At 39.4% G+C, this 24,684-nt stretch overlaps 1 protein-coding gene across 4 annotated transcripts in view; it reads left to right on the forward strand.

Moving 5' to 3' along the window:
* DAAM2 (dishevelled associated activator of morphogenesis 2) overlaps nt 1–24,684 on the forward strand; it is a 202,947-nt gene that overhangs the window by 109,935 nt on the left and 68,328 nt on the right. For all 4 annotated transcript variants that reach the window (XM_064708908.1, XM_064708912.1, XM_064708909.1 and 1 more), the window contains 2 exons: nt 15,368–15,442; nt 21,740–21,834. In XM_064708908.1, coding sequence (XP_064564978.1) covers nt 15,368–15,442; nt 21,740–21,834 — 170 coding nt within the window. The remainder of the gene's footprint in view (nt 1–15,367; nt 15,443–21,739; nt 21,835–24,684) is intronic.

A 24,684-nucleotide genomic window follows, 5' to 3' on the forward strand; every position in this document is an offset into this window, starting at 1 on the left:
ATTAAATTAGGAGTCAGGAAACTCCTTGGTTCCAAAATGTCTTTGATTTAAATTGTTTTAAACTTTCAAAGAACTATCATTGTTATGTTTATGCATAAATGCATTTCTCTCTACCTGAAGGAAAGAATAGGTAGTTAGGAAACTTTTTGGAAGCATTTTGGCCATGCCATCATCTTCTACCTTTTCCCTGCACTATTTACATATGCCTTGGATACATACAGCATCCCTTTCCCCAAGACAGATGCTGAAATATGTGAATATATTTTCAAATGAAGCACTGTTCATTCTTTTTCTTTTCTGCACTTACCTGTCTTCTGTGATGATCTTGTGGTGAAGTTTCTGGGTTTGGGTGTGCCCACTGTAAGGAGCAGGAAGGACAGAGTAGAAGGCACTTTTGTGCATTGTACAATCATTAAGGAGTCAAAGTCCTTTGGGCTGAGGTCACAGATCAGTGCTGAACCACTGAGGCTGCAGTCCAGGTGCAGAATACCCCAGGTGTCCTCCTAAAAAGATTTACACCTCTCTCACAAAGAAGCACCCTCACTTTGCATTCAGTTCTCCTTTCCTAACATCAGAGCTGCATCCTCATAGGCTTTGAAGTACTCTTGAGAGTCCTAGCCTTAGTGGGACATCAACTGTTAGTCGTTTTACTGCCGTCTTTTTATACCATTTACAGCTCATTTTCACAAACTCCCACTTTGGTCCCATGTTGCCTGTCTAGCATTATTGAAGATAATGTCTACATGTCTGGTTTGGGCCTTTTTTCTTTCTTTGAGAGTTTCTGTTTGAGCTTTGCCCTTGAGGTTTGGATTGTCAGCAAAATGTCCCCATAAAAAGTATAGCTTGATATTGTGCAGCTGGATATAGAGTAAGATACTTAGATCCCTCCAGCAGATTTCAAAGTTGCTTTTGCAGCTTTTTATATAATTACTGTAGCCTACCAGGGATGAAGGACAAGATAGATGCAAATATAAAATCTGGAGTCTTCCTTGACTTTAGGGAAAGCTTTCAGAAGTGAGTGAAAATTTCTCCACTTTCTGTTTGCTCTAAGGCTGCTGTGCATCTGTGGTTTTGCACTGTGAAGCATAGTTTCAGATTGGGTAAGATGGAGAGACAGTTAGTTAGTGAAATATTTCTGTGCTAAAGTGAACTGACAGGGCTTTTATTACAAACCCTGAGGTCTTTTCTTTGCATTTAAGTTTTCATATGGAGGTTCTAAGAGCAGGAGACTGCATTACCTGGATGTATTTAGTTAGGAGTTCACTTCTTCGGGTTCCTCCTTTAAAGTAGGAGATACATACTGAGATTACAGAATCACAAAATGGATAAGGGACCGCCAGTGGGATCATCTGTGGCAAGCAGGGTTATTCTAGAGCATGTGGCAAAGGTTGCATCTGGACCATTATTGAATATCTCTGTTGAGGGAAACTCCACAACTTCTCTGGATAACTTATTCCAGTGCTTGGTCACCCACACAGTAAAGAAGTTCTGCCTCATATTTAGGTGGAACTTTCTGTGCGTCAATTTTTGCCTGTTGCCTCCTGTCCTACTGCTCAGCACCACAAAGAGCCTGGCTCCATCCTCTTGGCATCCCCCCTTCAGATACTGATAGGCGCTGATGAGATCCCCTCTCCATCATTCCTTCTCCAGGCTGACCAGGCCCAGCTACCTCAGCTTTCCTGGTAAGAGAGATATTCCAGTCCCTTAATCATCTTTGTTACCCTCCACTGGATCCACTCAGGAGCTCCACGTCCCTCTTGTACTGAGGAGCTCAGAACTGGACACAGCACTCCAGATGTGCCTCACCAGGGCATGAGCCACAGGAACACTGCTTTCTCACGGATGGCTGTTGTCCCCTACGACCCCCAGGTCCTTCTCCACAGAGCTGCTTTTCCAGCAGGTCAGCCACAGCTGTCACCGTCTGCTGATCCGTGGAGTTGTTCTTCCTGAGGTGCAGGACCCTGCACTTACAGTTTAATTTCAGTCAGTTCCCCTCTGCCCATCTCTCCAAGCTGTCAAGGTCCTTCTGAAGGGCTGCTCAGCCCTCTGGGGTATCAGCCACTCCTCCTAGCTTGTTGTTGTCAGTGAACTTGCTGAGGAGGCATCTGTTCCTTCATCCAAGTCACTGATGAACTTGTGAAACAATACTAGACGCAGTATTGAACCTTAGGGGACATCACTAGTGAAAGGCCTCTAACTAGACCCTGGGCCACTATATCCTTCTGGGATCTGCCATTCAGCCAGTTCTGAGCTATTCAAGAGATAATACATTTTCCCTAAAGAAGAGAGAAAATGGTTCTTCATCTGGTCTCATTTAGTGATATAGTATGCCAGATGAAGATCACACTATTGTGTTGTCTGAGTGTGGCTTTTTGGTTTTGTATTGTCTGTTCTGAGCTACGAAAGCCCTTTGGGGTTGATCCTTTCTGTATGAAGACTGCCAAGCACGTGGTTGTCCCATAATAAATGAAGTGGGTGGTTTGAAGTTGTATTGTTTTCAGTTCTATCTTCTTGCATTATTTTTTCCTCTTTGAAATACTCTTAAAATCTGTTATTGATTTGGAATATTAAACTGTTTTTGTAATGGATTTATAGCTTTAAGGAGCATTTAATGTGTCCCTTATAAGTTCCTTTCTTTAGAGTTGTTGTTCCATATGTGGTATCTGCGAGCAGCAGATGTGAGCACAGAGGATGGTTTGCTGCACTATTTGAGAAGCCATTTGTGAGGACTCACAGTTTGATGAGTCTTGGATGTGACTTCATGAGAGATTTTCTTTCAGCTCTGCAGGAAGTGTTGAAGGGGAGTGTGAGTGGATGTGGGGGTGGGTACTTTTACTCTCAGTTCCCTGGGAAGTCTGGAAAACACAGGATAACCCTCACAGCACATGTGATAGCTTAACAGCAATAGCAGTTGGTGGGGAGTAGGAGGCTGAAGAAGCTGTGTGGGATTTTGAGTGCTTAGTGTAAGCAATGTCACAATTAGCAGTATTGATGATTAATCAATGAGGGTGTCTCATGGCCACAGCGCAAAGGCCAGCAAAGCCACACTGGATATGAAGAATTATACTTTATCTGAAGTCTTTGGTACATCAGAAAATTGTTTCCCTTCCTACCAATGTTTTGGAAGTTTGTGGCTGAAGTTCAGCTTCAGTCAGCATTTTAATTTGACTCAATATATAAACCTTGACAATGACCTGAACAACCTGATCTAACTTTGATATCAGCTCTGAGTGGGTCCCTTCTTCTCAATGCCCCTTCCATCCTAAATTGATTTGTCATTCTCTACACTGTTCATAAATCAAACTAAGAAAGCAGCTGTATGGCCCTGTAAAGAAAGGGAGCATCAATAAAGCTTCATGCAACCTCCTGTATACTGTCCTGTATTACTGCTGTGAGGCCATCTCCTTGAAACAGGCAGTAGCAGATGCTATTTGGTTCCCTCTCAGTGCCTGGGATCCATGGTTTCTTTGTGTCTGGGAAGATTGCATGACTTCCTTAGCTTAGAAGGCTTCTGGTGAAACAGTCTGAAATGTAGAATCTCTCAGATTAATTCTCTGAAAATAGACTTGCTTTCAGTTTGCCTAGGGCTCACTGGAAATATCATAATGCTGGGAAGTCACAGTGGGAGGATGTTGCCCTTTGCAAACCACGGCATTCCTTCAGCTTGATGTTTGGAAAATGCCAGCAATTGTGGAGTTAACTTCCTTTTTTCCCACCAGCATCTGTTCCTTTTTCTGTTAGCAGAATGACTTCATGCTCAGATGTTTGGAATGATTTGTTAGCTTGATGCTGACATTGGGTCATTTTGGTATCTTTAGTCTAGGTATGGAAGAAGGGCGCAAGACTTCAAAAATTACTTTGCTATAAATGCAAGTAGGCTTAAGAAAATCAAATTCAGAAACTCTGGCCTATGACAAGTACAGGACTTAAAAGAAAACAACAAAATGCTGCAAGAGTGTCACCAATGCAGCAAAACCACACATTTCCTGAGTAGTGGTGTACTTGGGCCTTTTCAGTATGAAAGAGCTGTTTGATTGATGGTACCTGCCAATGTGTGTCATTGGCTGAAGCATTAGCTCCCAAATTTGGGCAGCACCATTAACACAATGTAAAGTAAAGCCTAAAATTATATACATGTCCTTCTACATGTTTAATGCAGAGAATGTGTTCTCACTGGAAAAATAAAACTGGGGATTCATGTAAGACACCATCTCATACTTTTATAGTTCCATATGATGAATTTAGAAATTTTATTTCACATAATTATAATATAAATTTGTTAATGTTGCCCAATTATTTTTTAAGCAGGTCAGCATACTTGAGAAGAACCATTGCCTGTTCAAGGTTTCTCTTGAACCTCTTGTAATTGTTTCTTCATGTGTTTTGCTTCTGTAGTAAAGACCTCAAAGTGTGTACTTGAAGAAACACTATAGCAGGCTTAATGATGTTAGAGACTCCTCTTAACTTTATTTTCCTTGAAGTCACTCTTGTAATGGTTTAAAGTGTAAGTTTAGGGTCAAGAAGGCAAAAATGCATGCACAATTCAGAGGATATACCATTATTATGGCTTGGAATTGTGACACCTAAAAGACCGCATTGTAGTGGACGTAAGAGGAGATAAGTTTTTCCAAGTTGTCTGCTTTATTTGGTTTATATTTTCCACGTTGCAATGCCAACAGTTGCAGACTCATTTATTTATCCTAGCGTAAGAGGTTACCTTGGGTCAGGGTCTTGAAATTATATATTTATTTATGTATAATTGAAAAGTATTTTCTTCCCTGCCCCCCATGGGAACAGCATGGAATATTTTTAGTTCCTTCCTCCCTCTCCTCTCCAACAAAAAAAAGTTTAGCTTCTCCTTAAAAAAAATGCCTTCTTACCTCCTTAGTCAGACTGCTGAAGATGTCAATGCCATAAACTTGCCATGGTATTGCTATAGATAGTATGAGTATGCAGAATTTGTGTGTCCATCTTGCAGGTCTGTGCTTTTCAGGTGAGCTAGTAGTAGACTTCTAATTTCCATTGAAGTTAGAACTCAACACTAATCAAAAATCAGGCCCAAAATAGTCCTGAGTTAGAAAATTGTCATCATCATGCCTAATGCTGTGTTTTGCATTTGGCTCACCTTCTGTGGGAGTTTTGGGAGGACTCAGTGGAAGCAGATTTGACCCTATCATGAAAAAAAAAAAAGGAAAAAAGAAAAGAGAAACATTTATCCAGCTGTCATCCTGCTAACATTGTGTAATTCGATGTACTTAAGACCAAAAATAATGGCGAGCCGTCCAGTTCTGCTGCATGGGAAGTACATGTAAATGCTGATACCACTGGATTATGTTCTGTCCTTGTCTGTCCTCTTGCACAAGTTCTGATTCTTCACAATCCAAGTATGAGCCCATCCTGCTAATGGCATGTAATAATAATGATAATAATGATGATAATGATAACAACATACTCTGTACAGTGCTGTTCTCACCATTCAGATTATTACTTTGGTGGATATGCAAGAGCAAAGAACGTGTAAATAACAAACATGTTTCTGTGGTGTTTGAGAAGCAAATTTGGCAGAGATCAATCTGAACTTCACTGAGTCTTCATGAGCCTTACAAAAGCTAGTGAATACTGAGCAGGAAGAGTTGCTGAATTCCTATCTTTTTAGTTTAGAAAGAAATTTAGAAATGGACACAGTAAAGAGTTGTTGTGAGAATATAGTGACAGCCATGAAGAGAAAGAAAGGAATTGCCTTCTGCTTTCTGGAGAGTTGTTTAGTTTTCATCGCAGTCAGATGTGAGAGTTTCATCAATGTGCCTTAATTGAGGTGGAAGTTACACTGTCTTCCATGATAATTCAGTCATGTTGAAAGGTACTTGGTACCCCAAACACTTTGCAGATGTACTAAGTGGGAGGAATGAAAACTGGTAGAAACAGGTTTACCTGATTTTTTGGAAAGGATGGAGATAAAGCCTCTGAGTGATACATCAAATACTGGACTAGCAGCTTAAGAGTTGTGGGCCACTCAGACTGTATTTATCTCCTTTGTTCACCTGTCTAACAACTCCTAACTTTTTTTTTTTCCAATAGTGAAGGACTAAATGATGGGAAAAAATGAAAAATACATTGGCTGCCCTGGCCATCTTACTGTCATCATTCTTAAAAAAGGGCCCTGAGCAAAAGTGAACTAAATGAAGCAGTGTCACTGGAAAAACAGACCGTGTACATGTTACAGACAGTGAAGAGAAACCTTTTAGAACTTGGTATTAAAAAATTCTCTTGTGTGCTTCCAGAAGGACTTGTCCTAAATGTCTCTGCTGGCTGTGTGTAGGTGTGTCCTTGGTAGTTCTGTGTCTCTGAGCACAGTAAGCGACATTTCATTCCCATCATCAAGCAACATGCAGGGTGGTTGCCATGAGTCGTAGGTGACTTCATTTTATTTACAAAGCATTTGAAGTCATTGCTTGTTGGAGATAAACAGTAGGACGAAAAGATAAACTGGGAGGCTCAGTTACACAGTCTGGGCCCTTCTGTGGCTTTTTACATAGCGTAAAGAGTGCCAGGAGGAGGAGGAGAGGAAGTGAAGAAGGAGGCAGTCCAAGTGACAACATTCTAATGTGGTAGGAATACATTTTAAAACAGTGCTGTTGGAAAGGAGACAAGGTAAGCTGGTTGGGTAAGGAAAAAGTCCCTTTGTGTGTCCATGGAATGTTGACCGTAACCTGAACGGGGTTAATGGAAATGTACACACAGTACCTGTATAAACACAGAGTAAACAGTAGAAAGGACAATGCAGAGTTGGGTTGCTAACAAAGCAATAGAATATGTCCTGCTACTGCTGCTTGGCTTCACCTGCCACAGATTGCACACGTTACTGTGGGATGTGACGTCAAGCTTGCTGTGGGTTTGTGGGAACAGAGCTGTGCTTCAGGAGTGCGGCCTAAACCCACAGCTACACCTCCACTGAGTAGGCCATGTTCATGAGAAACGTTTTGTTGTCTTCTCAACACCCTCTGGGCAGAATGATCATGACTCAATCTTCTGGCTGGTAGGATCCTCCCTAGTGGGCATTTTCCTTCACATCCAATAGGAATGGATGGGCTGAGGAAAGGTAGGCTCCTGGGTATGTGTTCATTGAAAGTGCAGGGAATTCATGGATACCCTTATTTGGCAGTATTATTTACATTATACACTTATCAACAACAAAATATCACACGTGTGAAAAGTAGAGCACGTAAAAGGTATTAAACATGAATATAGACTTCAGGTAATATTACAGAAGGATCTTTATGTAGCAACAGGGTCAGGAAAACTTACTCAACAAGATAACTTCCATGGCAGAGGCTAAACATTCAGCGGTGAAACAATGTTTAATATTACACTTCAATAAACCATTTCAATAATTACACTTCGATTTGGCAAGAAAGCTTTGTCCTGAGGGCAGAAAACACTGAAGAATTCAGTGACCTCAGCTGTACAATTAGGTATGTCTGTAAATGTAGGGGCAAGGTTATCTCCCTGGTCACTTCACACACTATACCCCTGAAATAATGCCTGCTGATGGTGGGATTCCCATCCTATAACAGGGCTGAATGTTTGAAGAGGGACAAGCAGGCTTATATGATCTGTAAGTGATAAGAAGAGGCTGCTGCAATCAGTGCTGGCAGCAAGTTTACATCCATCTGTATTGAGGAGAATGATAAGGCACCAAAAGAAGAGCAAAGAGAAGAGAAGAGGAGTTCTTAAAACTGGATGTATACTATACAGTCCTACTAAAATATAAAGTTCCTTAAAAAGGACTCTCTCCATCAATAATCTATTGTTAGTCTTATGCCAGATAAGCTTATTGTAAGCTTAATTTTGGTTTAAACACTACATTAAAATAAAAATTAAAATCAGTGGTTGAGAATTTTGAGGTTTCAAACAGCACTAATTCTTATCTTTGGCTCAAAGCAATGCACTGACCACTTTTCTGCCTGCCACTTTTGCCATTCTAGTCTATTTTCTGTGAGAAACTCTCCCTGTGTGTATATGCAATGGATGTCCTGTGTTTTCTGGAGGACAAGAAATAAAAGTGTGGCCTTCATCACCCTTAGACTGTTATCAATAATTGATTTGAAGTGGCTTTGAGTTTTAGAGGAGGTTGGAAATTACACATCATGTGTCATATATAAGGTAAAACTTCAGGAGATTCTGTATCTTTGAGTGCTCAGGAAGAGAAAAAAAAAGAGAGATGATGTAATTAGTTCAAAAAATTATATATTTAACGTGACTGGAAAGTTTACAGCCCTGGTAGAGCCAACCATCTTTCAAAATTTACCAATAATCCATTTAAATTTCTATAGGCTGGTGAATTTCTGCAGAACTGAAGCTTCTTTCAGTATTAGGAAATGCTTTCTAAGCAGGAATCCTCATTGTTCATAGTTGTATCCCTTTTTTACTTTTATGCTTTATTTTTTGACAGTGAGTTCCACAATGTAACAGTATTAGGTATTTTGTAATTTAAATAATAATCTGAAGCCCTTGATTATTTCTTTGAAAGAATTGTTAATAAGCAGCATCAGAAGTCGTAATTAGGTTTGTCAAGTTACTGGCAACAGGGCAGAGCTCAGGCTAAATGAAGCAAAAAAAAGAAAAAAAAACCATCCTATGATCAGTTAAGGAAAGTATGCATATGCCTATGTCATAATGCAGTGAACTCTATGTATGTATGGACATATCTGACCTTTTTGAGAGGCAATTAGAACTCCTCAGTTGCATGTTCCAACTGGTCATTAATGAATATTCTCTTGTAATAAGTTACACAGTAGACTGTTTTTGTGGCAGAAGGGTTATTATCTGCACATCAATAGCTTAATTCCAGGGAGAGAAGGAATGTTTGTTTTTCTCAATCTGGGTAAATTGTGCTTAAAAGGCTTGGGTATAGCTTCCTTCCCAAAACTCTGAGACTATTTGTGTAAATGCTAGTCATGAAGTCTGAGAAATGGAGCAGTGACCACATCTGTCTAGTGAATGGCTCAGTCCTATGATCTGTGCTGTTTCAAAATTAGCATCTCTTGGGACATGGTTGGCTTTTTGGAGGCATAAACTGTCTGAAAAGCTTACATGCATTTCAGCTCCACTTCTGAATTAGCATTTTGTCCCACAGCAGACCAAACACATTTTGTGTCTTTTAATGAAAGCACTTTATTTGTGATACTTTGGCTGCTCTGAACTGCCACATAGCCAATAGATTGGACAGTGTGTTAATAAAAAAGTAAATGTTTCTTTGAAAGCTGAACTTCTTAAAGTGAAGGAAAGTCAGTAGGTCAGACATGAAAAAAGGGAGAACAGTGATTTGAATGAGAGTGCAGTACAACTTATGTGGATTGATTCTTGGCTGTAATTCAGATTTCCTGTGTAACTGGGTACTGTGTAATTGTCTGCATCCAATGTTTCCTATTTCTGCTGATCTCACTGATGGAGACACTGAAAAACCCAATATGTTAATTTCTTGAAGGACCTTTGTCAGTATGCAGTGCAAAGTGATGCAAGACTGATTCAGCACTAATTGTAGATGTTGTGGTGAGCTGAGTCTTTACATCTCTGAAGGGAAAAGGGTTGACTTGTGGGAAATGAAGAACCAATATTAACCGTCTTCTACCCTTCAAGCAAACAAAAACCACACCTTGTTTTTAGGGCCAAAATATTTATGTGCAAAATGAGAGTCACACCCTTCACTTTGAAACAGAGCATGGACATGAGTCTGAATCTCACATGTCTCAGATGAACATTTTAGGAGCTAAGCTGTTATTGTGAAGAGTGTGAGAGGGCTTCAACAAGAAACTGAGAATCTTTATCCAGCAAAGCTTTCATCTTAATTGATGTAAGCCATGTTAAAATTTCAGTCAACTGTCAGTAAAAAAAATCCAAATGCCCCCCCCCCAAAAAAGCACTGATTTGTAATCAAGGTTCCAATTACCATTGTTTTTCAATGGGAAATTTGAAAAAAAGAACCAAACAGCTACAGTGCTGTGAAAAATAATAAATTTTAGTTTTTTTCAAAATTTTCTAAGTTTCTTTTAATGACTTGAACTCCATTATTAATATTTTCTGGGCTGTATGTGATGGTGCTGACCTTTCAGACCAGGTAAAACAACTCATCTTTCAGCTCTGTAATGTACTGGAAAGATGTTGAGAGGAGGAACCCCACTAACCTTACTGTGGCTTTTGCAAGGAAATGCACTTCTTTCTGACCCAGATATAAACTTGAGCATGCAGTGTCTGGACATGATGCAGTGAACAAGCTTGGACAGGAATTTATATCACAGTGGCCTCATTTTATATTCTTCATCTGTATTTGCACATTGTTTTTATTGATACAGAGGGGAGCTCAGTGAACAGTATCATGGCTTCCTGTCCAAGAAAGGTTTTAAACCCACATTTTCTAGCATCAAATGTGTGGCTTATTCCCATCCTGTTCTAAGCAGTGCAAAATAGTGAGGTCAGCTGTCTGCCCTACAGAAGAGACAGGATTGAGAAGGAAGTCATGTTGCTAATGAATAGACGTCATACCAAGAGTACCCATGCTTGTCCTGTGACATCTGTAACAGAGGATGCATTTCTTGATGCATCTGTTCAAGGAGGAAGCTTTATGTTATAGTTTGCCTCTTAGGACTTGATGAGGACATATCTACTCAGGTAGAAATGATGGTAGAAATAAAGGAGTACTGGGTTAAGTGTCAGAGTGTGCCAGTGTGTTCCTAACTCTGACAATGAGTTTTAATTGTCGTGTCAGGGTATATACCTCTCTGTCTCCTTCTGTAGGAAAGAAGCCTTCCAAAGCTGCTAATTCTGTGGATGTATTTAGTAATGCCTTGAGATGCTCAAAATTTAAGGACATGCTCTGGAGAGCTGTTCAATATTTATGGAGCTGGATTGGTGCAGAGTGGAATAGCAATGTGTCATCACTGGAACTGATACCCAGTGCTTGCCCTAAAAGAGCTTCAATGCAGGCAGTTACTGTACAGGCTTTCCTTGTGCTGTTTCTTTAAAGACTGAAGTCATCTTGAAAAACACCATATAAACAATGTCTTTCATTTTCATGAAAGATCCACTCAGCCATGAATATCTGGCATTTCTGCATGATCTTTGTGACACTAGTGTTAGATACTTCTTTTTAGGAAGTTTTAAAACAACAAAGTCAGTGGTGTATAATGCTTGCTTGAATATGTTATGGCTGTCTTTGGATTGCAAATGCTTGTACCACTGACATGGCATCCTGTAGAAGTGTCTGGTCTCAGAGAACAGCTTACCCAATGGGTCAGGTCTCCCAGGATTTGCAGAAAAGGCTTTTGGGATCAGCTGAGCTGTGCGCACTTTGCTTTATTTTCTTTCATTTTTGATTGGTTCAGATGGTCCAAATATTTGCAGAACTCCATTAAGTCCTAGTTGGGATGAAGTCATAAGTTCCACTTTCCACCAAGTCATGGAGCCTGTCCAAATTAGTGTCAAAGCCTATATAATACCTTGGCTATATTGCAGGCTTGTATAGTATCAAGATCCTGTTTTCACAGCAGTTACATGGTTGTTACTTCAGTGAAGAATGATATGGCCCCTTATAAAGTGCACAAGCTGACGCCTGTTTTTTAATGTAATATTTACACTATTCAAGGAGCTAAAAGAAGGCTTTGCTTTAATAGATTCCTTCAGCTAATGTTTTTCCTTATACAGATGGGTTATTGTTTCCAGCTTTTGATACCTATGCAGCTTTATATATTAAAGCTCTTTTTTTTTTTTTTTTTTCCCTGTTGGTTGGCTTTTTTGCCCTTCTCTGTGTTCCTGGAGCAAGGGAAAGGTTCTGCCATTATCTTCAAGTTGCCTTGTGGTTTTCTCTGAATATATTAAAAAAAAAAAAAAAAAAAGCCAACAAAAGAGCAACCCAGCACCCCGTTTTTGCACCCCACACCACAGATTTGATTGCTTTTTATTTTCACATCATCTTCCCCTTCTTGACAGAAAGCATGGTGTACCAACTTTTAGCATGGACAGAACTCACATAATTTAGGCAGTTAAATGTTTGTTTGTTTGGAGTTTTTTTCCCAATTGCTCTGATGTTACAGGTGTGAACATGACTCTCTGTTAAAAATGTCACTCAGGAAATTTCTGTAAATAAGTCTAATGACTTCATGGGGCAGGAAAAAAATCTACACACTCAAGTATAAATAGCTTTCTGGGACTTCATATTGAAATAGAATGCCAGGTTTTATCCACATTATCGTTTATTCTAGCAAAGTAAACCACACATTGACAAACATGAAATTCTGGTGTGACCAGAATGTGACCAGGGAATGTGCAAGACTGCTGAGATTGAATGGACCCTTTTGCTTAATATGCTTCCAGACCAAAACAACTTCAGAAAGTGAAGATTGTTTAGTGGAGTATCTGTTAAAATTTTTTAACCTCAGCAATGCACATCTTCTGTCTGGGAAGAAAACATTACACATTGTGTTCTACGGAAACAAATTTTTTCCCAGTTTTAATTCAAAAAATAAGACTTAGACTAAGAGTTGAGACTAATTTGTAATGAATGGAGAATGGTCAAAAGCAGGATATATCAAAGACCTTGCCTCATTGTCAAGCTAATCATATATACAAATATAATTTAGGGTATCAGAATCTTCTTGTCATTGGTTCTGATTGTGAGATTTCTAGTGGTTTGGATTCAGGTAGGAAATTGTTCAGAATCCTGATATTTTTATAATGTATCTATCCTGATGCTTTTCAGTCTGCATATTTAACAAAGACATCTAGAAATGTTAGTTGTAGCATTCAAGCATTTTTACTTATCTTTCCCCCTAAAGAATCTTAAGGACAAAAAGTATTGTAGCTTATTTTGAAATACAAAGGATGAGTTCGGGCATTCCTTAATTTATGTGTGTTTGTTTCTTTATATGGAATTCAGAATGGAGGCAGGAGAAATATAGAGAATACATGTATTGACTGTTCTGACAGTGTTCTTGTCAGGTGTACTCTGCAAACTATTATAGTTGTCACTAGGACTTTTATCATTCTCTGCAGAGAAACATTTCAGGAGGTCACATGAGCACTTGCTGCATGTCAGATGGGTGGCTCAGTCAGGTTCCCTGCAGAGTGACCTTACTTCACACTTGTAGATAAGCTCCCTATTCCTGTTGTTCTCTTTGAGGATGATAAGATTATCATATAAAAATAATGCTGTATTTATCCATTGTATGTTTTAATTTACTTTTCCATTGTCAAGGTCATATATTGATTTTTTGCAAGGGAGGTTAAGGTCTGCCAAGTGTGAAACTGTTGTCAGGGTTGTGGCTGCCACTAGAAATTATTTTGCACAGAAAAGGGCAGCAAAAGGCAGTCTACCAAAAACATGAGGTATGGCCATTCTAACTGGCTGTTGGTAGGGAGCTGCATATTTCTGTAATTCTCCAGACATAGACATTTAACACAGATATGGGTCTGTCTGATTCCTGCTTATTGTGGCCAGGAAAGGGAAATAGAGAAAATCAGCAGAACTTCACAATTAATGTGAGAAACATCACCTTGTTATTAATTGCACCATCTATTATCATGAGGTGGTACGTGGTGTGTGCATAGCATTTGTTGATATAGTTGGTATCTCTTTTTTGCCTTGCCAGCCTTTCATACTTTTGGTACAGTAATATTCATCTGCGTGATGCTTTGTTTAATTCTTCTGCTCTTCTCAGCTGTTCAGTTGGGTGCAAGGGATTAATAAATTCTTGTGACCTGTACTGTGTGACCTGACGCTGATCTGACCTTTGTCTGCACTGCAGTCCTCCTCTAGATGAAGAACAAAGCTGTTTTGTCAGTGTCATGAATGAAGATGCTCCTTCAGTTTACATGTTGAAAATCCAGTGGAAGGAAGAGAGGGGAAGATCCAAATCTCGGCCATGACTTTGTTTTTAATTCAAAATAAGAAGATTTTGAGTTGTGCAGAATTGGTGTTGTGTGTTAGTATGTACCCTGGCAGGAAATTGTCAGGTTCCAAGGTGTTTTCTGAATGTGGCTCAAAAACTGTGTTAGAGCTATTTCTCATCTCTAAACCAAATAATGGTGGAATAGCTGAGGTACTCTGATAGGCCTACACTTTTAATTTTGTTGTGTATATCTTCCAGGGTAGCTTTTCTAGTGTGAGTAAGCTTGCATACACAGAAAAGATTGGCAAGATCCACAGTCTTCATACACCTTTGGTCATCCTTAGGAGGAGTCGAGTGGTTCAATCTCTTACCATATGCTAGGAGTGTTAGTATTAGTTACTCTTGGTTTATAATGGGCCATGAGGTTCTTGGAAAGCAGTCCTCATGTTAACAGTGATTTACACCTATGTAGAAATAAATATATTCATTAGAAGGAAATCTCATTTCCTTTGAGCAGTCAAGGAACAAAAATAATTGGTTCCTGAGTCAGTGTAGGTCTTCTTTTAGAAGGTTCATTGAGATTAGCCTACTGAAGATGATTTCAGGTGGATTACCTGGGAGGTAAGGAGATAAGGATTAAACTTCTCCTGCTGTAACTGAGGGGATGCTTTTGTGCTCCTTTGGATGTTCTGAGATTTTGCTTGGCTTTACATGGTATGGTAGGATTAGGACAGGACTGAAGAGAATATTTCAGTTGGAGGGACTGACAAGTCACCTGCTACAACTGCCTGACCAATTCAGGACTGATCAAATTAAAGCAAGTTGTTAAGGACATTCTCCAAATGCTTCTTAAATAACCAACAGTCCTGGGACATCAGCCTCCTCTCTAGGGTGCCTTTTCCAGCGTCTGAACAACCTCTTGGTAAAGCAGTGCTTCCAAATGTCCAGGCTGAACCTCTTTTGATTTATTACATCAAAATGATGCAGTCTTTATCTTCTTTTCAGGTTCCTATTTTTTTTTTTCCCTATAGCAGTTGTTAAACCCCTTTGCTGGTGAATTCCACCATCACTATAGCAGTAGGGAGACCAAATAATTTAGAAGATCTGTCAGAATAAAGATACGAAATGTAAACCTGCTATCTGTAAATGGGCTGTCCGTCTACTTGGAAACACAATATGTTTAAGGGACTGAGGTTTGCTGCTTAGATGCCAAAGATAACTGTATCTCCATCAAACTTTATTATTCTGTGTTCAGTAATCTGATCTGAAAGGGATTCTTTTTATCTGGCATACCATGGTGACAGTGCTGACTTTACACTTTCAGGAATGTTTGTAATAAATGCCACACGTCCATGTGCATTGTACAAGAATACAGGGGAGATAACACAATACAGAGCAGAGCAATGAAGAATCCCAGGTGGTTCTTGAGTGGCTTTCATCCTGTAAAGTCATCTTGTGTAACCTTGCCTAACTTTCTGTTTCAGGAACAAGAAGATCCTAATAAGCTTGCTACCAGCTGGCCCGACTACTACATTGACCGCATCAATTCCATGGCAGCAGTAAGTTACCTCTCCTGCTAAACAGGGCAGATTTCCTACCACAGGGATGTGTTTCTTTAGGAAGAAGTCCTTGAAGGAAAAGAATGTTAGCCCAAAGGCATAACTGGTTAAAAATAGGGCTTCCAAAAGAAGAGTGTGAGGATTAAGAAAGAGCCCTGCTCTAGCATTAGAAAGCACTATATTAGAAAGCACTATAAATATTTCCTTTTATTATTTCTACAATACTGAGAACTGAAAGCAACCAAATTATGGTCTAAAATGAAAACTGAACATTCAGGTCTGAAATGAAAACTGAAGAGAATATTTGATGAATCAGCAAAAAGCAACTATTTAAAAACTAGGTGAAGTTTTATTTTGTTGTATGGTTTCAAGTTGATTTATAACCAATCTGCAAAATAACACTTGGGTTCTTAGTTTAGTAGAAGAATTAAAGAAAAGGTAGTTGTTTATATAAGATAATATCCAGTAATATAAGAGCACATAATTAAAAGAGCATAAGGCTGTAACACCTTAGATGTAAGATACAAGCCAAGAAGGTATTTGAGGAAAACATTTTTAATTGTCCCTGTTCAATAGTTGTATACTGTGTCTCTTCCTCTGAAACATCCAGCTAAGCTGGTCACCAGCAGAAACAGAGCATCTGCATATAGTGTTCACTGATCTCCTTTGATTTGATAGATTTTGCATTTTTAAATTTGATTTTTTTACTGAATTTGTAGTCAATTTTTTTCCTCCAATTACTCGTGTGCGGTGTCTACTCGGCTGTAGTTGACAGTTGTGCAAAAATATCGATAAGAGTTCTGTTCCTAGCATCTTAGGTAGTACACCTTGCTTGCTTACTTATGCTTTTATTTTAGCTTAATAAAGACTTCTCTTTGCCTTTTGTATTGTTATGAGCTATGAAATAATTTCATAAAACTAATGTCTTAATGGATGCTAAATATGCAGTAATGATGTATTTCTCATGGTAAAATATGTCTTGCCAAGTAAAACAACCTTAGATTTGCAAGCTACAATAACTCACTTAAGAGGATAGAGGAAAAGCTGCTTTCTACTGAGAGTCATGAATAAACAAAACTATCACCTTCCTTTGTGCTGCATTTTCATGGGGCAGAGTAAGGGAATAGAAAGAATATGGACTTATTTTTAGAAAAGACATTGAGCTTTAGTGACTGGCATGACACTCTGCTTTGATTTCCTGACTGAACAAATTTACTCTACTAGGGCCATTAAGGGGGAAAAAAATGAGTATGAAACCTTGCAGTGTTACTTAGCCAAATACTTCTGGTAGGATTTGATCCAAGGCCTCTTGAATCTACTGAAGTTTTTCCATTGATTTCAGTGACTTTTTGGTTAGTCTTTAAATGATCTTGATGTAAACTTGGAGTGAATATGTATACACCACTGTTACAAATCTGGAACAGCTCCATGGAATGAGACTATATTTTGGCCTATGTTTCTAATTTTAAACATGTTTTAAGAGCACCAATAAACACCAGCCCTGGTAATGTTGTTTGCATGCCTGGATGCCAATGCCTGAATGATTGATAACCTTTTATTTGGCTTCAAGACTCATGATTCACTCTTATGCTTGAGGTGTTGAGAAGACACACTGGGGTTAAAACCCCTGCTTCTGATTTACCATTTGGTTCCTTCATTTTTCAGCAGGTGAAACCAAGTTGACTCGATTTTGCTGAAATTGTATCAGCGGAAAACTGGAGTAATCCAGCTAAGAACCGGCTCCAACACACTTTAAAAGACATGTTCTGTTCATTATTATTTAGACCTCTGAGATTTCTAACTTCCAAACAGTTATTTTTGGGTACCATATAATTTCAGTTCTAAATTTAGTGGGGTTTTAAAATTTTTTTTTAAACTGCTTCCAAGTGGAGTTGACTTTGAAGCTGTGAAAGAAAAACATGTTTCACGTTGCTTCCTGACAATATCTAGTGTATTTCAGTTTGTGTCTCTTGGGCACTATCAGGTATTGCAATATTTCAATTGGAAGTATTGCAAGAAGTATTGGAGTTGAAGTGGTAGTAATAATCACAGAAGTGTTAGTTTAAAATGCCTTAAATCCTGCTTTTAAGGAAATTTTATGTTTGCATCTTCTGTGGAATTGTCACATAAGAATCTTTTCATATTTATCTTGCACGTCCTTTTTTATGTCCTTTTTTTTAATTATGAAGTCCTTTTTAAATATATACTAGCTTGGCAAGTATGTTCCTCCGACTCACTGAATGAGTGGAAATGGCACCTTTTTCGTGCTGATATCATTAGGTATCTTTCTGTGGATTTCAGTGGGCCAGGGCTCCTGTGCTCAAGGATCGCTTTCTCAGAAGCCCTGCTGTGTCTGCCCTTCACAGATTATGTTTGAGACCAATGTGGTGATTCCTGACATGTTTGACGTTCCCTACTTGTAACCTTAGACCACTATGTTAGGAAGCACTTTAAGTCACAGATTCCTGATCCAGTTCAAAAAACAGTGCATTTTACGCACAGTTCTCTTCCCATAATTGTTTCTGTTGCTATGACTTCTCAGATTTTTATACATTTTAAACCAGATTCTCACAAGAGCAAATGTCTAAAACTCTATCTCTTTACTAGTGTGTGATTCACAGCACGTGGAGGCACTGTCCCAGACTCCAGGTAGTCTGACTGGAAGGCAGTATAACGTTGGTACAGTGTCTTCTGGACCAGTCATTAAGACAAAGGGACAGCTGCTAATCATGTTTAATTTAGAAAGCAAAGCCTCCAAATTTGTCTAGTCCCCTGATCTCTGTGTGCTATAAAAGATACTGGGGAGGGCGACAGGGTGCATACCCACAATAGAAGACTCTTTCCATTATCATCAATGTCATTGTCATCTGCTGATTCATCAAAACACAGAAGTTTCTTTTCTTAAAAATAGAGCAGCTGCCCTGTTATTATAACATGTAAAGAAATGTCCCTGTGTTTGGCCTGCTCTCCTTGCCTCATGACACTACTTGGTAGCACAAATAAACACAGCTCACACTTCCCTGGGGAGGAAAAATTCTTACAGCACTGTGTTGCTTTTATGATCTTGGCTGTGGATGCATTTTCACGGAGAGACTTTCAGGTGAGCAGTAGTTGAAAATTCAGCTTTTCTGGAGAGGTCGCTCGGTCAAGATTGTGAGATGGGTCAAGATTAATAAATACAGCTGTAACCAGGACCTTTTCCTTGACTCAGAAAACATTTATTTGAGGCAGAGCAGCTTCACAGGAGGTTAAAAATATATAAATCTTTCAGCAGAATTTAGCAGGTGGATGATAACTTTCTCCTCTATGTTGGATGACATATATGTTACTTTAAACTCTACTTGCATGAAAATTCAGGTTTTTTTTTAAAATTACATCCATTCATAGTTTATTGTTTATAATTTTTCAAATAAATTTATTCTAATAATAATTTATTCTATTAGTTCAGCCTTAATGTAGTTAGAGATATGCACCTTGAATTTCAACTGAGTATAATGGCAAGTCAGAACATCCAGGTTGATTTTTCACTCTTCATTCTTTTTGTGTCTTACCTTTTTCATTTCACACATGTGAGGCTATGAAGTAAAATTAGGTCTGTTATACAGTGTATTGTTGCTGATGGTTTATGCCTTTTCTTTCTTTTCCTCTCTCTCTTTTCCCCACATGCTGTCATCATGTATTTTCCTTCCTGGTAGTTTTGGGGAATGATTAGACATTAGGATAAGGTGTGGGAAAAATCTGTGCTTTTAAAAAAACTAAAATTTTTCCTTTTAAGTGGAGCCAAAATTTCAAAATAATTTCTTATACTACCTGAAGTTTTACATATAAAATTCCACAAAAAAAGATTGCTTTCACAAATTCTTGCATTTTTTTAACTGGCAAATCAAGTGAATAGATGCTGTACTTTCCAAGGTGATACAATTGATCTGGAAAACTTCAAATATACTAAATATGCTTATGAAAAGGGCCCTATGTAAAAACTATCTTTTAGTGCCAGAAAAGGACCTGGCACTTTTTTGCTTCCCCTTCCTAGTATTTTGGTTAACTGATGGTAACTATCTGCCTCCTGAGCCCAGCAGACGTTAGTTCTTGAGTGCAGTTTGTTCTTCAGGAAAGCAATTCATCAGTCAGCCACGTGAATGAAATCCAAACTCCAATAATGACAGTTTCCTCCCCTCTGTCTCCCAGGGACAGTTATGTTTTTTATAACTCTTGCTGAGAAAGCCATTTCACAATGCAAACCCAGTTTCTTTAGTGAGGGCATGAGGATTTGAATTCCTGGCCATTCACAAGAGTGAGAAATGAAGGGCTCTTGGCTGCCTGCAGCTTTAGAAAAGGGGTTTTCCATAATCACCCTCTGTTGTAAAGGCAGGATTATTTGTATTTGTTTCATTTGGAAATGGGCCTTTTTCACTCTGAACGAAGTACTGTTGAGTGCCTTCCTACCATCCATTTGCTTTCCCCCCAAAATGGCTCAGAGGAGAAATTAAGCCATTGGAGGAACAGGAGCTTTTCAAAGGAGCATTTACGGGCCATAGGAAAGATGACCAGATGGGCTGTCACCCAAGAAAATACAAATCAAGCCCCAAATCACACCCGAGGACTTTGCCATCCATAATGCCTGGTCAGGATTTCTGTTTATTTTTCGAAGAGGGGGATCATTTACGGCTTGGCTTAAGAATTTCAATTTATGTTTCTGGCTGTCGGGGGATGCTGGCAAAAGATAAAACATCATCAGCTCATTTTCCATCAGTAGCGCTCTGTCATTGCATTAGGGCAGGAAATAGCTTGCTCTGTGACTGAGTGAATTTGACTTTAGCGTGGATCAGAGAGAGGAGCCCTAGAGTTAAACACATCTCCCCATGCCAGCTGTTCGGCATACGGCAGCAACGGCGTGCAGCCAAGTGACCACCCTCAGCATCCGACATGTGCTGGCATCACGTGCCTTGCAAGAGCAGTGGGAGCCCTTCCAGGGGAACTGAGGTTCCTTGGTATGGTGGCGAGGATGGAGAAGGTTAAAGGGGGTGCTGGTGAGACAAAGGTTTTCTTCGCTGCTTGCTAAACAGTAAAATAAAGACCGAAATATTTTTCTGTGGTGAGCCATAATTGTAGCTACTCGGATTCCACCACAGAGAGGTACAATATCAGATCCCTGATAGATGATACTAGTTTAATTGGGTTATTCATTTGAGAAGGGGTTCAGAGCTGCTTTCCAGATACCACTGAGTGATATCCACAAGAAGTCCTGCCAAAAAGAGGGTCATTTATCCTCTCATTTTACAGCTTGAGCAACTAAGAAGACAGAGCTATAGGCTAAGAATTTCCAGCATTAAGTCTTGACTTTTTCAAAAGACACTCATGGGACTTGTGAGTCTGGGTGATATATGCAAAGGGCACTGCAGAGTCTTGCTTCACATGACAAGGTTGCAGTGGTGCTGAGTGTAGATCTGGACCCCTAATTTTCCACTGATATATCACTTTTTTTAAGGGCTTTATCTGACTTTGAGAATCATATTTTTTTGTGTGTATTCTACTCATTGTATCTTACCTTAATTTACAGTCTCCCACAGCAACTTCAGTTCCAGCTGACTGCAAGCTCTAGTATTTGCAAGCTGCATATGGGGGGGGGAGATCTAGGCTTCGTGTGTTTCAGTTTACTTGTTAAAAATAAAGGATGGAGATTTTTATGATGCTCTAGCTTTTCCAGTAAGTGTTCCTAATTAATAAGGGCAAAGTGTGTAGGGAACGCCAGCATCTTAAAACAGGTGATATCCTTTGCATGGGGAAGAAAAGTCAAACGTGTATATAAAGAAAATGTAATTCAGGGTACTTGCAGGCTTTCTAGTCACTTGAAGATTTTATGCTTTGAAACCTGACACAAAAGTCTGGTTTGGATTTTTTTTTTCCCTCCACCCCAAATCCCTCCAGTCATGTCACTCTAATAAAAGATATTGCCTCTCCCTACAAACTTTGCCTCACACATCCATAGATCACCACAGCAGATTGCTGTTCCAAATTAGGTACAGTTTTCTGCGGGCATACTGTTAACTGTGATTTTTGGGGGGTAATCTGAGAACCCTGGTTTAGCCAGTGTGGCAAAGTGATACACTGCTGCCAGTCCACATGAGCAGCCTCATCTGGATTCAGTTTTGTAGCTGAGGCACTGCTTTCCTAGTGAGAGGTCAGCAGGCACCTCTGCATGTGTTGATGGGAAAGTTGTTTTTCATAATTCCTGGTCTGTCTCTTCGCTTCCACGCAGCTCAGGCTTTCCTAATTGCCACCTTCTTTTGTGACCAGATGCAGACTCTGTATGCTTTCGATGAAGAAGAAACAGAAATGAAAAATAAAATAGTTGAAGACTTGAAGACAGCTCTGCGGACGCAGCCCATGAGGTAATGCTGTTTGCCTTTCATCGCGATTCGCTGCCTCCACACGGCCACATGTGACACTGCCGGCAGTGGCAAGGACAGAAACCTCATTGTCCCACCTCACACAAGCCTCTCTGAGGTTTCAGACAATCCTCAGAGGGCCCTACAGTCCCTGGTCTGGGCCTGCTTAGCTGGCAGGCTAACTAATTTCACACTAATGCTGAAACATATAGTTTCAGGAAAATAAAAGACAAAATGTACAGTGAAAAATCTGTGGCAGATATTTGCAAACACAGGGGATGACTGTGAAGATCAGATTTTAGTCTTCGCAGCCCCCTGCCCACCTCATGTAATTTGATTCACTTTGGGCAAAGTCTCAGCCTCTACTCTCAACTTTGAATTTAAGCTTCCCCTTATCTTTAGTAATGTGAACTGTTTATTACAAAGTAGCTAATCCATCTGACATCACCTGGTTTGGCATTCTTCCCATTCATTCTGTGTTGTAACTGTGGCACAGAAAAATGTAAAGAGACTTTATTGTGTACTGTCTTTGAAGGTAAGGTCATCTTTCTTTTTCTGGGAACAAAACTCTGAACAATAGCAAACTAACTAGCAGAGAAACCTTCTCAGTTTAACACTTGGAAGAGCAGTGGGGAGAAACAATAACTTTAGTTGATATGATTTCAGGAAACACTCAAAAAAATTCTGAATGATTTTTATATTGGCCAAATACTTTTGTACCCACGCCATGCTGAAGTCATCGTTTCAGAGAGCTTCAATAATGCCTAACCAAATACAGTTCTCTTTTGGGGAGGGGATCCTAACCAAGCAAATGAAATAAATAAATAAAAGCAATCCAGAAAATAATCTCAAAGAATTTCCATTGCAGTTACTTTGACTTGAAGTAAAGATTTTTTGGGATTTCTTGCAGAGCTATGTGCTGATTGTGCTTCTCCCTTTCATAATCTTTAAAAAATTGACTGCATGCAGCTTCTCTAGTTTTTACCTTCTGTTTATTTCCTCTTCTGATGGGCTTTAAGAGAGCACAAAATCATATTCTGGTGCTCTTTAAGCATAAAGATTTATCAGGCTTTGGTAATTTTACATGTAGGTAGAGTGAATGCTTTTAATTTGGAAGCAGAGAAGTTGTAGCCAGAGACCTAAGTCAAGAGTGATTGTTTGATGCTGTGTATCACTGTCCTGAAGCAGAGAACACAGTAAAATGCAGCTGGACTCTATGTTAAAATGGAAGCTGAGGCAACTGTCAAACTCCCAGCTCTCTCCAGGCTTTTAAACCAAAGTCCTGTGCAGTTGAGACTTGATATAACAAAACTGTTACGTTAATGTGGAGCTGGTTTGATGATTGCTCTGTGAAGGTGACAGCTTTCATTGAATGTAGCCACAGCAGCAAGGCCTCTTTGCTTTGTCCAGCTGGAACACTTTGGTGGCCACTATTGGTTGTTCTGCTGTGTCATTTTGAATAGACAGCCCAAACTCCTTGTTGAGGACAAAGCAATAGAGAAGAAAGAACAATGAGCATTTGAGCAAATTCTTTTGCTCAAAGCCTTGCAAGATTTTTCTTCTCCAACCTGTATTGCATCTGCTGGATCCCCTTGACAGCAGCCTGTTGCTTCATCTGTTTGTAATAACCCTGACAAGCACAAGCATCAGTAGAAGCATCTATAGGCTGCCCTATAAAGTCTTCTCAATTGCTGGCGATTGTTGTGGGGCTTTTTTAAAAAAAAAAAAAACAGTTAAGCCAAGCCAAATTTTAAGTTAAGTCCTGTGTCTCAACTAATTTCCAGCGACTCAGTTCGTTAGCTGCCAAATGGGCTGCGTGCCAGTGCCTGATCAACAAGCCAATTTCTTCTTGATGGAAAGGTTGCAGTAGAGAGGCCCTCTGCTCCATCAAATCCCTCTCATAAGCAGTGTGATACCTCAGCCTTCAAAATACTAGTCTTTCTAGTTTAATTTGGATATCAAATCCTGTTTTCTTTGCCACTTCTATTTATCAGGCCTCTGAAGAAAATAGAGACCTGAATTCACACAGGATGAACTGTCTGGAATCCCTTTGTTATAGCAGGTTACACAGGGGCTCTGACAGCTTACCAATAGGCTCCTCTGCTTGAATTCTCTGATCCAGAGGGATCAAAAGAAGAAAAATACTTGCATTTGGGTCTTTGTTTTATTTTACTGTAAACTGTGTCTCTTCTAGTAGATAACGCAGAGTAATTACTAAGCTCTGTCTCCATTCCAGCCCACCAGTTCTAACAGTTAAAAATAAAGCAGACCTATCCAAACTCAAGTTCCTATCCTCTTTCTAGAAAATGGGATAGGAGTATCCCTGGGGCAGTTTCTGGCCCCCTTTGAGCAAGGGCACCTTGTTTGGTATCTAGAAGCTGCCCAAAAATAATAAAGCCAGGTTATGTCTTAGTGCAGGGGAACAATCACAGCCACAGAGAACACAAATGCTACATCTGCATCTTGTAAAGAAACACATTTTCTCTCAGGTTTGTAAAAACTCAGAACTATAAACAATTGTGATGACAAACTGTTGGACAGAAGCAGTGGGAGAAGAGCTTTTCATTTGGTATTTTAGTGCCCCAAAATGGAGGTTCAGAAGTGCAGCAAAAGCAAAAACTTAAAAGAGACTGGGAAAAAATTGGATTTTTTGGAGCCCTTGAAAAATACCTTTAGTCTGAGTCATCACTCATTGCTTTTACTGTCTGCATTTCTTCTTTTCTTTTATTCAGATTTACCTCCTGCTATTTTTTGTTTGATTTAGCAATATTGCATCCAGGTGCATAATGAGGGGGATCATACATGCAACTAGCAAGCAAGATCCATGATGCTGAATTTTTCAGCAGTTCAGTA

Source organism: Zonotrichia leucophrys, chromosome 3 (assembly GCF_028769735.1).
Source record: "Zonotrichia leucophrys gambelii isolate GWCS_2022_RI chromosome 3, RI_Zleu_2.0, whole genome shotgun sequence".
NCBI lineage: Eukaryota > Metazoa > Chordata > Aves > Passeriformes > Passerellidae > Zonotrichia > Zonotrichia leucophrys.